At 54.3% G+C, this 14,460-nt stretch overlaps 1 protein-coding gene across 1 annotated transcript; it reads right to left on the bottom strand.

Annotated features, from left to right (window-relative positions):
- Positions 1-1,974: 1,974 nt before the first annotated feature.
- LOC135977978 (intelectin-like protein) lies at positions 1,975-14,270 on the bottom strand. Its single transcript, XM_065579100.1, has 8 exons — positions 13,952-14,270; positions 12,703-12,766; positions 9,980-10,129; positions 8,061-8,308; positions 7,521-7,679; positions 6,581-6,701; positions 4,819-4,922; positions 1,975-2,932 (listed from the first exon to the last, which is right to left on the bottom strand). Exons 1-8 carry the CDS (start codon positions 14,000-14,002, stop codon positions 2,780-2,782), a joined length of 1,050 nt encoding a protein of 349 aa, XP_065435172.1. The 5' UTR covers positions 14,003-14,270; the 3' UTR covers positions 1,975-2,779.
- Between the last annotated feature and the right edge of the window lie 190 nt (positions 14,271-14,460).

Below are 14,460 nucleotides of genomic sequence, written 5' to 3'. Positions count from 1 at the left end.
ACCACGTCCCCGTCCCTGGTATTTTCCCCGTCCCCGGTACTGTTTGCCCTGCCCTGAATAATGCTGTATTTGCAGGGCCATTAACTGTTGAGCTGATTGTTCCTCCTTTCCTATCAGAGTGTTGGCAGTGCTCTGCCACTGTTTGCAATTTGTCCATGGTTTCGGTCTCCCACCCAACACTTATTTGCTTTAGCATATTGCCAACAGCAGGTAGGAGGCCATTAACAAACGCATTAGCCAGGGTGCTCTGTCCATTTTTATCCGGTTGCTGTATACCAGAATGTTGCAGAAAAATGTCAGTTAGCCGGGTGCGACAGTCGCCCGGGTTTTCTCCCTGTCGTTGCTTAGAGCCGTTTATGGCCGTCCAGTTGGTTTTAGGACTCCATACCCGAGGGATGGCTTCAAATAGATTTTTAACTCGCTCCTTACACTTTTTCCAGTATTCAGCATTACGACCGGTGTCTGGTAAAGTAGAGTGGCGGTCAGCAGCGAGCCAATCTGCTGCTGTGAGCCATTTTTCATGCTCACTAGGGACTGCTACAAGTAGCTTGCACAGCTGCAGGAGGTCTGTCTCAGAGGGTTCACAGGCATCACATACTAACAAAAATTCCTCTGCGAATTTGGTAGGATTTTCCCGGGGCTTTGGAAAGCCTTTTACAACAGAAAGGAGCTCTGTACGAGTCCAGCTCCAAGTGGGACCCCCGTCTTGGCCCCCAGTATGCAGGATTCGGAGGGGAGCCTGGATATTTTTAAGGCCCAAGCGCGAGCTTTTACGGGGCGGAGCGGAACCAGAGGAATGGGCCTGGGCCGTATCGGACGGTCCGGACGGGTCTGAACTGGAGACCTCTGGAAGTTGTTCCTGAGCTGGGGAAGCTGGTGACTGTCTATTGATCCAACGCAAGGCTGCCAAGCCGATTAATGCGTCTTCCTCATCATCGTCCCCAGAATCTAACAAGGGGTTTTCTTCGTCCTCTTTCACAATGAGATGGGAGTATGAAGGCGGGTGGGATCGATCTGAGTCTGCTCGAAGAACGAGGTAAAGGGGAGCATTCGGTCTAGTGGTGGGAGAGGAGGTTTCCAATAAAGCTTTTAACTTATCATTTGAATCTTTGAGAGAGGCGAGTTTCGATTCTGTCCACCTACGATTTGCCTCTTTCCACCACTGCATGAAACAATCAACCTCTCCTCTGGCCAATTTAGTTTTAGATTGGCTGAGTTTGTTTTTTAAGATGCCCACTCGGTTCTTGTCCCAAGATCCTAACAGTGGCCACTGAGTTTTGGGATCTCCCTGAGTTAGCCTAGACCATTTTTCCAGAAATTTACAGAAGTCCGGACCCTTCCTAAAATACATAAAATGAGCCAGCGTTCCTTTAGGGAACTGTCCCGACTTAGATGTCTAGTTACCCATACAGGAGGACTTTACACACACCAATCACACAAGAAGGAAATTCGGGTTCGTCAGAGCGATGCCTGGTGCAACACACAAAAGGAGCCCACAGGCTACTGCCTCAATCGCCCTTGCTTTCACACCAAGGGTTTTACCCAAGGTACGGTGCGGCTGCGATTGTGCAGATTTCACTCACTCAGACCGCGGGGACAGGAACCCCTTGGTCGGCCGATCCCCCGACAGAGACGGCACCCAGACTCAAACACTCCATAGGAGGACAGATAGACACAGAGACAGGACAGTCCTCAGTCCGGACAAAACACAGAAGTAATTACCTGACAAAATTCCTGATGTCAAATCCTGGGATCCCTACCAGAACAGAGTGGAAACCAACAGGTTCGATGGCGTAGACGTCACTGTGGTTGTGCGCCCTTCCGTTCAGGAGGAGGACCGCTCGGGCCAAATGCCCAGGTGCCGGCTGTCACGGTCATCCTACAAAAACAGTCAGGAATCACACGGCCCCAGTGAAGACGGTTGCCATCTCGGTGGAACCTCCAAATTGTCAAAGTTAGAATCAGGACTCACAATTTGTCAAGACCACTCTGTTTATTAGCACAGCGCTCTGCTAATACATTCAGATAAGGTGAGCCCCCCTTCCAAGACCCACACTACCTTAGTTTATACAGGTAAAAAGGGTGCGAACTTAACAAGAGGACAAAGAAAGCAGAACTGACAAGTTTACCTGAGGCTAGACATACATATTCAATTACAGATCTCCGGCTAATGTTCCACCATTAGCTTAAGTGGACTCATTGTTTATGTCTTAATGTTCCTGTTCCTGACACCTGTATTTCAGCATTCCTTATTTCTGCTTAAGGGTACATACAGCATTTATTTACTCCATTCTACTTTTATAATATAATTCATTCTACTTTCAAAAAAGCTAATTCCCTGGATGACCAGCAGGCGCCGTGGAGGTGAGCATCGTACCGCCACAGGGTCCTCAAGGAGACATGAAGAGGTCAGAGGTGCAGTTAACTCAGGAGCTGTGACAACTTCATCACCTCCTGGGCCTTATTCCCCGCGTCTGTAACATAGGAAAAAGTGCGCTGCCCTCCTTGGCAAAGTGCTTTCAGATCTAGGGACCCAGAGCGCTAGCTAAGGGCCAGGTGTTCGTAATGAAAGCAGTCCCTGATCCTGACTGGTGCTGAGAACGTCTCAGCCCTCTCTGGGTTGCAAGGAGAGTAATTCACACTGAGACCCCAGTGCACTTCACTTTTTTTTATTTGCATCACAGATGTCTACAGCTGAGACCACAATACTCCTCCCAGGGAGCAGCTCCCGCTGGAGCGAAGCAGCATCCTTCCCTGGGTCACGCCAGCCTTTCCGGACTCAGCGGTAGAACAGCAGCACTGCGGATTCAATCATCTCCTTGGATACGCTCCAGTGTTGATGGGTTCCATAGCCATCCCAGGCAAAGGCAGGAAAATCGCTGCACTGAAGCGGGTTCCCTTCTGGGAAGAACCCTCCTCCACCCAGGCAGTGCTGAGGATAAAACAGAGGAATTGCCAGATGGGAGCAGAGCAGGGGCCCATATAGCCGCTCTCCTGTTTCCAGGCCAGTGCCAGCTGCTTCAGAGGAAAGTGCAAGAAACCCTGCAATGGCCACTTGGTGAATAATTTGCCCACAGAGAAAGTTACCTCCTGACCCCCCACAGTCAGAAGTCAGCTAATGCCCTGAAGCATGAGGGTTTAAATCCCTTCCTAACTCTTGGGACCAGAGCCTCCACTGCCCTGACTTACTCCAGTGCAATGGGCCCCCAGATGCCAGCGTTTGCCACTCCCTTTGCACTTGTGTGAACGTCTGTACAAGGGGCGGGGCCAGTTTAGGCCATTGGGTTTTGTTGTAGTTATTTATTATTTACATTGCAGTACCGCTTCGGAGCCCCAGTCCTGGGCAGGCCCTCTGGTGCTAGGTGCTGTACAGACACAGAACATAAATACGGCCCATGCCCTAAGGTGCTCACAATTTATCCCTTACCATAGGAGTTTCGGGGAGGCCTGCACTAGAAAGGTTGGCAGGGCCCAGAAAGCCTGATGTAGGAATCCCTGCGGGAGCTTCTCTGGCATGTGCTATGCAGGATGTCACACTACAAGATCCATCATACTGGCCCTTCTGGCCTTTGAATCTGTGGATCTGTGACGGCACCAGAGAAGGGGCTGCTGGGGAAGGGGCTGCATTGGTGTGTATCACACCCTAGAACAGAAATCAAGTCTTGAGCTGTGGAAACAGCGTGGCCTAGTGGATACAGCACTAGACTGGGACTCAGGTGATCTGGGTTTTATTCCTGGCTCTGCCGCTCTGTGCCTCAGTTTCCCCTTCTGTAAAATGGGGGTGATGATACTGACCTCCTTTGTACAGCACTTTAAGATTTGATGAAAAACACCATACCCGAACTAGGGATTATTATTACAAATGCTACAGCTAGGGCCTTACCAAATTCATGGTTCATTATGGTCAATTTCATGGTCATAGGATTTTAAAAATCGTAAATTTCATAATTTCAGGTTCTTAAATCTGAAATTTCACGGTGTTGTAATTGTAGGGGTCCTGACCCAAAAAGGAGTTGGGAGCGGGTCACAAGGTTATTGTAGGGGGGCGTTGCGGAACTTCTACCCTTACTTCTGCGCTGCTGCTGGTGGGGCGCTGCCTTCAGAGCTGGGCTCCCGGCCAATATCCGCTGCCTTCCAGCTTCCCAGCTCTGAAGTCAGCACAGACTTAAGGGTGGCAATACCAGGACCCCCATAAAATAACCTTGTGAACTCCTGCAATTCGCTTTTTGGGTCTGGACCCCCAATTTGAGAAATGCTGGTCTCCCCCAGGAACTCTGCATAGTATAGGGCAAAAGCACACAAAAGACCAGATTTCACAGCGGGAAACCAGATTTCACAGTCCATCATGCATTTTTCATGGCTATGAATTTGGTAGGGCCATAGCTACAACTCAGAGCCCCATGGACCTCTCTGGGTCAGGAGCAGACCCTGAGTAGGTTTGATTCACTCTCGGCTCCCCGTGGCAGATGCTTTGGCTGCAAGACCCCTGGTGGCAGAAATTACACCTTGAAAGACTTCCCAGTGGTGCTAAGTGACCACAGCAGCTTCTGACAACAGAGCTCCTGTGAGCTGTTCCCTCCCAGCAAGTCTCCCCAAAGAAGAGATTTAACATCCACCCCCTTGGCCTGTCCTGGGCCTCCATGTGTACAGCTGTCCCTGCTGGCACAGGGAGCACAAACTGAACCTACCCTGCGCCAGTGCCGAGCTAAAAGCAGGTCTTGTGCATCCGGCCAGCTCTAACAGTGACACTAGGCAGCCCCAAGGCTGATCAGCTGACCTTTGCTCCACAGCTAACCCCCACTCTGACCAGATACTCACATGCTCGGTGTTACAGCCGGTGACTTTCACCCCAGCACACAGAGCCATGGCCGCCTTCTCAGTATTAAACACGCGGAACTGGATGTAGCCGGGGACGAATTCATCTGGTGACAGAAAAGGGCAGGTCAGGACCACTGTTTGCCATGGAGAGGCAGAGAGAAGGAACAGTGGTCCAATCTCAGCTGGTCCTTCAGTAAGTCCCTGTGTGTGAACTGGGAATGATGGGGGACTAAGGATCAGGAACTCCAGCCCCAGAGATGATCAGGAATTACCAGTCTCAGCCGGGCTGTTCACAGCTCTGTCACTTGCAGGGCATCTTTAAATTCCTAAGAGCTGGTTTGTGTGCAGTTGCCATGTAGCATGTTAAAGTGGGAAACACACACCGTGCTCTCTCCTGGGGATTTTCCATTTGCTCATTCTTAGTTCATCGTTTTCCCTTTCTCTAAATCAGTGATACGCAGTCTGCAGCTTGCCAGCGCCAGTGGCTCTTCAATGTGTCTCCTGCGGCTCTTTATAGCACATGATATTGAAACACTGTTTGATTTAATTATTAACCAATCTAAGTTATTAACCAATCAGGATGCTTTTACTATGTTATTAACCAGATAAGTTATCAACTGGCAATAGGTTATTAACTTATTTCCTGTGAGAATAATATATAAATATTTTGCCTGTCATACTGTTTAAATATGAGTAGTACTATAGCAAATGAAACAATTAATTCACACACCTGTGGCTCTTTTGGGTAATGTTGATCACTAATTTGACTCCTGAACCTCTGAGGTCTGAGTATCACAGCTCTAAACAAAGATTATCCAGACTGGAGCAGGCCCAGGGCTTAAATTCAGAGGGAGCTGTCTAGAGCAGAGCTCTGGTGAATATTTTCACACACCTCTGGAGCTCTTACACCATGTTGGGGGTGGGCACATGGGGGGGCCTCTGGGAAATACTCCTGGAGGAATTCTGTGGCACTGCTCAATGCAGAATTTTGCAGAAATTAATGTTTTTTGTGCAGAATTTCCTTCCCCCCACAGAAATGGGCTGCAGTGCTGCTGGCCACCAGTAGGGGCTGCTGGACCCAGCCTAGCCCAGCTCACACATAGAAAACACTGCCGGGGGCAGGGAGAGAGCTAGAGGGTTCCCAGCAGCGAAGGGAAGGAGGCAGCACGCAGCAAACTCTGTGCAAGCCCTGCCCGGGCCCCAGCATTAGGCTCTGTCTCCCTTTGGATCCCTGGGCTCTGAGGAGGAGGAGAAGGAGGAGGGGGTGGGTGGGTACCTGGGCTGGGGGGGGCGCTGCAGCTGGGCTCTGCGGGGAAGGGGTGTGGGTATCTGGGCAAAGGGGGCCATGGCTGGGCTCTGTGGGGAGAAGGGGGTTTGGGTATATTGTCTGTGGGGGGGCTGCGGCTGTGCTCTGGGAGGAAGGGGGTGTGACTGTCTGTCCCCCCCGTTGGGCTCTGGGAGAGAGGAGGTAGAGAAGCAGGATCTGGGTTGTCATAGGGGTTTCTTTAACTCTCTACTCCCGGGGGAAAATATTTGTGTTTCTGTATTGTTACAGACAGACTTGCTGACAGGTATTTTGAAATAAATTACCAAAATAATTGAAACTGGCGTGACAAGTAACATTTGCAGAATTTTAAAATATTGTGTGCAGAATTTTTAATGTTTTGGCACAGAATTCCCCCAGGAGTGAGAATTTAAGCCTTGGGCAGGGCTGATCTGTGCGGCTGGAAAGGCAGAACCCGCATGCTCACTGCAGACTTACTTCGGCCGTTTGGAGAGTAATAGTTGGCGGTTTGCTGGGCATCGCCATAGTCGTAGATGACGGGCACGGCGGGGCCATTGTCAGTCTTGCAGACGCCGGTGCCGTATTTCACTGGGTATTTCTGGGAGACACAAACACAGTGAGAATCCAGTGTTAGTTTCTGTCCCTGTGGCAGGGCAGCTCCAGCACAGACAAGTCAGCTTCACTGACACATGCTCGCTGGGTGATTTGTTCAGTCAGTGCCACTGCCCACACAGGCCAGCCCTAGGGCACAGCAGTGACCGCAGCAGTGGGCAGGGAAATCTGGCATGTCAAGGTACCATTTGGGGTGGATTTATCTCAGCCTCTTTGGGACAGGGACTGTTGTTCTGTTCTGGGTCCGTACAGCACCTAGCACCGTGGGGCCCTTGTCTGTGGGGGGGGTCTCCTAGGGGCTAGCACAATGCGGGCAGTAAATGATAATAGGGGAGAATCAGCATGTGTCCAGCACCATTGCCCACCACCCTGGCACTGAGGAAATACCCCTGGTAGGACGCCTGAACCCCAAAGCCGGGCTCAAGGGTGAGTAGAGGGCCTGGTCTAGCACCAAATCACCTGTGTCCAATGGCCCCCATCTCCAGGGTGTGAGGTGGGGTCAGTCTCCATGGCCCATTCAGCCTCTCTGCTGAGTCTGTCAGCAGGTCAGAGACAAGAGATGTGGCTGGTTTGGGACATGAACACCAGCAGTTGCCTGAGACCAGCCAACTCATCTCACACCAAGGTCACAGTCAGATTCCAACAGGCTGTGTCTAGGCGAAGGCTCCTTGTCCCATTATCGGCCCCCCAGCATGGAGCGTTGAGAATTTGCTCACCCCAGCTCCTCCATCTACACTGGGGCCAGCAGAGCCACCCGGACCCTCCTGCACACACCCCTCCAAAGCCCCCAACCCAGTGCCATCACCTGGTAGAGTTTGAGGAGGTTCCCCCCCTCCGAGGACAGGAAGCTGGTCTCGGTGTGGTACCTCAGGATGGACTTGTTCTTCCATTCCTTCAGAGGCGTCTTGTTAGTTACGTGCCACACAGACAGGTCCTGGGCTTGGAGATCGTAATAACCAGGGTTCTGAAAAGCAAGGACCCAGATGAAACTTCTTAACCACATCCCCGGTACTTACATCACCGGGCATCTGGACACATCACCAGCTGTGGTATATTTATTGTAACACCCGCCCCGCGAGGCAGAGAAGCACCTTCCCCATTGTACGGGGGAGAACGGAGGCACAGAGACTAGGTGACTTGCCCTAGGTCACACTGGGGGCCTGTGGCAGGGCACGGAATGGAAGCCAGGGCTGCCTAGCCCTACACCACTGCCTTGACCACTGGGCCATCCCCCCATATAACCCCCATGCCCATGTCCCCCACCTGCCCATGTGCATTCAACCACATTCTAACGCACCCTCTCTCCCCAGCAAGTAGCTGTTGGCCATGGAGAAGGGGACCCCACCTTGTAGTCGTCACTGGTGGAGCCCACCGCAGAGCCGAAGGTGTTGTAATTGGCCCAGTTGCCGTCTCCCTCTGGGTAGTTGACGTCGCTCCCCTGCTGGCTGGACCAGCGATCGCCATTGGTGCACTTGCCGTAGGCGTTGTTCTCGTGCACGCTGGCCACCAGGGTCCAGCCGCCCCCCTTGGTGGTCATGTCGCAGAAGGTCTGGTAGGTCTCGCCGTTCTCGGTGCGCAGGGTGTAAATCCCATCTGCAGGGGGCGGGGTGGGAAGTGGGGAGCACTGAGCTGGTCAGCCAGGGCCGGGGAAAGGGGCAGGGCCCTCTCGGAGCCAGCCGTTAAATTGGCAACGCCCAGGTGAGGAGCTTCTAGTGCGCTGCAGCAGGGCCCACACCCGGAGTCACTGGAGCAGGACGTGCCCCTGCATCCGGGAGCACAGCAGCCTGATTCCCAGGGACACTAAAGCCCCTTGGCAGCGGGAAGTGAGTGCAAATTACAGGGACTCCCAGAGGACATGGACTGAGCCTTTCCACACAAGGGGCTTTATACAGGGATAGCCATTCCCATAGGGAAGGGAAATAGGCTGTCCCTGTCTAAGGCACCTTTCCCCCAGTATAACTGTGTTCACACCGGGGCTGGATTGGTATCAATATATCAGGAAAACCCAACCCCCGACCCGTCACAGTGACACCAGCACAGATGCCATGCGCAGACCAGGCCTAAGTGTAACCGAGAATCAGGCCCGGGGGCAATTTGTGCTCAGGAAAGGCCCCAGGCCTCATTCAGAGCCCCCTGCCCCTCCTGCTGTCTGTGTCCCCGCGCTGTGTCCCTCTTTTGGGCCTGAGCCTGCGGTGACTCGGTCTGGGGGCGGAACGATGGGTGGAACAGAGTCAGGCAAAGAATCTGCCACCCACTGGCTACACCCGGACTGTCAAAGGTGCTGAGCACCCGCCCCGGCCTGGATGTCGCCTGGCACTGGAGGGGCTCAGCCCCAAGAGCAGCCTCTGGGTCCCTGTCTGAGTCCTGCATGCCCTTCCTCCAGCTGAGACTCATGCCACGGTCCATGGGGGGGGGGCGGGATTTTCAGAGGCACACGCTGGGCAATGGGAGTTGGGCGCCTCTGTGCCACTTGTGCCTCTGAAACTCTCTGCTGGGGGAGACCAGCTGGCCCCTAACGAGGCAGCAGGAGCCCTGTAGCAGGGTGATCATAGGCTGAGGCAAGGTGGGGATAGAGGGGGGGGGGGGTTCCCCGGGGAGGGGAGACCCAGATCTGTGGGGTATTGCCGGGAGAGGCAGCACCCTAGGGCAAAGGGCACCGGGGTGCTGGGAGGAACACAGCAGCAGCAGGACACCAGCCTGCAGAGGGTGCTCTGAGGGCTGGAAAGCTAATTCCCTGCGCCAGCCAGCAGGAGGCGCCACAGGGGTGAGTCCCGCACGTCACAAGCCCCAATGAGCTTTTCTCTGCCGGCAGCTGCTGTGTGTGGCGGGGGCCTGAGCAGCAGGGTGTGGCAGAGAGCTGAGTTCTCATGTCGCTCCTGTCCTGTGCAGTGCTAGAGAGACGTCTCCACGGAGCTCGGGGGCTGGAGTTCACTGAGTTACCGGCTAGGCAAGGTTTAGGCTGGTTGGGCCCTGAGGAGTTTGCTGACAAGGCAGACAGGCTGGAGCAGGAGGGAGCTGTCAGCTGCAGCATATCTCCTGCCTGCTGGGGCTGGCAGGGCTAGCAGAGTGTCTCACAGCCAGCCCTGGTAATGGGGTTCCCCACTGTGCCCCAGGCAGGCAGGTGCCCCTGCTCCCAGCACAGAGCTGCCCGGCTGCATCTGAACAGACTGGACCCAGCTGTGGCCTTTACACTGGGTCTGGAGCAGGCACCCAGCAGAGGCAAAGCAGCTTCTGCAGGTCCAGGGATGCTTCCTCCGCACTCACCTCCAGCCCCGGCCCGGGTGGCTTTAATTTCCTTGCAGCTGCGGGGCAGGCTCTGGTAGCTCTGGCCACTCTGGGAGTAGGACGTGTCTTCCCAGTTCTCCAGCAGGTCACGGATGGCAAGTTTCAGTTCAGCAACACCCACGCTCTCGGCTGCACAGGGGGTGACTTGGGGTTAGTTAGGAGTTTTCTCTGTTACTATGTATGGGGCCAGAACGGCTTCAGAGTCAAACTTTTTATACGTAGATTGTCAGCCATTAGGTGCTGTTCTGGGTTTGTACAGCGCCTGGAACCACAGGGGCCGGGTCCAGGACTGGGGCACCTAGGCACGACTGTAACACAGAGTAATAAAAGTAATCCCTTTAGGTGCCCACCTCTCAGGGGCGGCTCTATGTATTTTGCCGCCCCAAGCATGGCAGGCAGGCTGCCTTCGGCGGCATGCCTGCGGGAGGTCCGCCGGTCCCACAGCTTCAGTGTACCCGCTGCCAAATTGCTGCAGAAGCCGCGGGACTGGCAGACCTCCCGCAGGCATGCCACCGAAGGCAGCCTGAGGCTGCCCCCCCGCGGCTTGCTGCCCCAGGCACGCGCTTGGTGCGCTGGTGCCTGGAGCTGCCCCTGCCCCCTCTGCAAACCTGGGCTCCACGATATGTACAGAAGAAATTCACTGGAGCAGGTTCCTTATTGTTGATGTCACTAGGCCTCACCCTAGGTAACTTGGGAGGGTGGAAGGCCACTAAGTGTCAATGAAGCCTTCCTGCACTAGGCCTAAGTGAACCAAACTCTATCCTTCCATGTTTAAACTCTAATCAACCTCAAAAGCCAGGTGCAATTGGAATATGTAAGCAACCAGTTATCTGTGTGCAACCCCCTGCTCAAGCGGTAATAATGAGGCCTGCATGTTTCTGGCTGAAGGGAAAAAGGACAAGATAACGGTTTAAAGAAGTTACTAACAAGCTAGGCTTATAGCTGCCAAGAATGACTTAACTGCTTAAATGTAATCGTTATTTGCTTAGTAACTATTACCAGGGACGGGAGGGGTAGAGGGAGGAATGGGGGGGGAGAAAGGGAGGGCTAGAGGGGAAAGGGGGGGTGAGGTATACATACTGCAAAATGTATAAAAGAAGAAAAACTGTTCCTGTTAGTGTTAGGGTTACCATTCGTCCGGATTTACCCGGACATGTCCTCCTTTTTGTACTAAAAATAGCGTCCGGGGGGAATTTGTAAAGCACTCACAATGTCCGGGATTTCCCCCCTCCCCCGGCAGAGCAGAGCGAGCGGCTGGGAGGGCTGCAGGGAAGTCCCGGGCTGGACTCCAGAGCAGCTGTAGAGGAGCCGGATCCGCCCTGTATTCTGAGCAAGTGTCTCAGCCCAAAGTGCAGCCCTCCCCTTTTGCAACTGGGAGCGGTTTCTGCCATGCAGCGTAGCAAAACGGGAGCGAGAGCACTTTGTGCTGATACAAGGGCAGCTCTCCCCTGCAGCCCGGTCCGGGCCAGGGTCCGGGTTTTGTTGTGCAGGGCCAGGGACCGGTTTTGTTGTGCTGGGGAGCTCAGCCACGTGTCCGGCTCGCACAGAGCCCAACACCCTGTTCTGAGCAGCAGGGTAAGGGGGCCAGGGGGCAGGAGAAGGGGCAGGGAGGTTCTGGAGGTGGCAGTCAAGAAACGGGGGGGGGCTTTTTGGGGGGAGTGGAGAAAGTTTTGGGCAGTCAGGGTACAGGTAGGGGGTAGGGTCCTGGGGAGCAGTTGGGGGGGGTCTTAGGAGGGGGCAGTTAGGGGACAAGGAACAGAGAGTCTTAGGTAGGGGGTGGGGTTCTGGAGGGCAGTTAGGAGCAGGGGTCCCAGGAGGGGGCAGTCAGGGGACAAGGAACAGGGGGGTGGGGGGCTGGGAGTTCTGGGGGGGAGCTGTCAGGGGGCAGGAGTGGGGAGAGGGATCGGAGCGGTCAGGGGACAGGGAGCAGAGGGGTTTAGATGGGTTGGGAGTTCTGGGGGGGGCTGTCAGGGGGCAGGAGTGCGGAGAGGGATCGGAGCAGTCAGGGGACAGGGAGGAGAGGGGTTTAGATGGGTTGGGAGTTCTGGGGGGGGCTGTCAGGGGGTGGGGAGTGGTTGGATGGGGCGTGGGAGTCCCAGGGGTCTGTCTGGGGGTGGGGGGGTGGATAAGGGTTGGGGCAGTCAGGGGACAAGAGGCAGGGAGGCTTAGATAGGGAGTGGAGTCCTGGGGGGCAGTTAGGGGCAGGGGTCCCAGGAGGGGGCAGTCAGGGGACAAGGAACGAGGGGAGGGTTGGGGGTTCTGGGGGGGGCGGGAAGTGGGAGGGGCAGGGGCGGGGCTAGGGCGGGGCTCCTCCCGTCCTCTTTTTTGCTTGCTGAAATATGGTAACCCTAGTTAGTGTGCTTGATCTGCGACGTGCCTGTCTCCTAGCACCGCTTTGGGATCCCAAATAAACTTTGTTTGCTTCTCCCCCTGGTGTGTTTATTGGCGCGAAGCACACCGGGCAATGAACCCCGCTGTTGCTTTGCCTCGGGCACTCTGTGCTGGCAACATTATGAAGCAGGGGTGGAAGGAGGCTGCCTGCCAGTTGGGGTCGTTATTGCCTCACTTGTGTATCAGCAAAGCCTCCCCTGTAGCAACCCGCCCAGCTCTTCCCCTGCATGTATCACAGCCCTGGCCCCAGAGGCAGGGTCAGAGTTCGGGAGAATTAGTTCCCAGAAGAGGAAAACGAAACAGCCACTTACCGCAAGGGGTCGCCCTGGTCACTGAGATGAGGAGCAGCAGGAGAGCGAGTTGCTTCATTGTTGACTTTGCAGCAGAGAAAAGAGTAGATCCGCTAGTTAATAGCCAGCCTGGGGCTAGTTAGTGTCACAGAGCACAGGAGGTGGAGGTGGGGGGGCGGCTTCTCCCCAAACCTCCTGCTCCCAGGGCTGCCCTGGCTTTCTGCATAACCTGCCCTTGGCACTAACTCCCTGCAGCCCTTGAGTTCAGCGGGGGTTTGCCGGAGTGGGGTTGGCCTTGCAGTGACATCCTTAGAGCAGTTTTCATCTTCAGAGCCCACTGAGGGCTCAGCAATGGTTCAGTGATGGGCTTGTGGGATGGGAAGCTGAGGTGAACAGGGCTGGGAGGGGAGCACCAGGGGAGTGCTGCACGGGGCACTGGGAGGACTCCAGGTAGCATCATGTGCACAGAGCAAGCCTTCCTCCTGCACTTCTTCTGCTAACTGAGCCTCGCATCAACGCTGCAGGGTGGACAGGTCTCAGTATACCCATTTTGTAGTTGGGGAGACTGAGGCAGATAGACCCTGACCTGAAGCCCATTGAAGTCAATGGAATGCCTCACACTGGCTGCAGTCAGCGCTGGGATCAGGTCCAGGGAAGGGAAGCGAGGGGATCGGTACCCAAACCCCACCTCAGACCTTTTTCTAGGAGTCTCTCTCCTTGCTTTGCAGCAGAACCGACACCAGCACATTTCACTCATGCCCTGGCATCTTCCCTCCCACTGCATGGCCACAGTTTCACAAGCCCAGCCAAAGGGCCCTGCAGCACAGCTACCCAGTGCTAGAGGCAGGCAGAGGGGGCTTGTTAAGGCTCAGATTCAGGAGAGCAGGGTTCAATTCCCCCTCTGTCACTGACTCCTTGGGCAGGTGATGGGCTCTCTCTGGGCTCAGCTCCCCAGCTGTAAAATGGGCGAGAACCGTCCCTACTTCACCAGGTGCTCTGAGGATTAGTGCATTGAGGCTCATGTGTGCTGTGGTGCTGGGGAGCCAGACGGACCCATGCTGATGCTGTGTAATAATAATGTCTAGTGCTGTCATGAGTAGATCTCAAAGCACTTTACAGAGCAGCTCAGTAGTGTTATCCTCATTTTACAGATGTAGAGAAACCAACAATGACTTGGGCTTTTTAAAGCTACTATTGTCATGTTGACATATCACAACTACTGCTACGTGACATCGCAGAGTAATGTACTAAGGGAAGGGTCAGGACTCACTTGATTCCCAATTCCAGTGTCGCTGAGGCGTCTAACAGCAGATTTCAGCATCAGAAGCTTCTGACCAGAGAGACAGAGCGATTCCTCTGATGCACCAGTCGCAGATCTAACTTTTAAAGGGAGTGGAGCCACCCAATAAAAGCAAACACAGCTTACAAATACCAGAACTCTCCAGCCACGTATGCAGGGGCTGGGCAGAGGGTTTCCAGCAGAAACATTAAACAGGGTCAAATCTAGTTCATGTTCCAGGTATCTGAATGTATTGCCCTTCAAAACAAGGTCCGGCAGTCCACCCAGGAAACTCCAGGTTGATGCAATAGCACATGACGGGCCTGATATTACTGCATTATCACTGATTATTTGCATGCTGGGGCTGAGTGTTGATTCAGGTGGTGGAGTTGAATGGTCCTGATGAAGCCAAGAAGGAAGTTGCAGCTCTGTAGATCCTCCACTGCTATAATAACAAGACAGGTTAAAGCAGGAACGTGTCTATTTAGGTTTCATTTAAG

Source organism: Chrysemys picta, unplaced genomic scaffold (genome assembly GCF_011386835.1).
Source record: "Chrysemys picta bellii isolate R12L10 unplaced genomic scaffold, ASM1138683v2 scaf91, whole genome shotgun sequence".
NCBI lineage: Eukaryota > Metazoa > Chordata > Testudines > Emydidae > Chrysemys > Chrysemys picta.
This window is presented reverse-complemented; position numbering and strand designations above follow the sequence as displayed.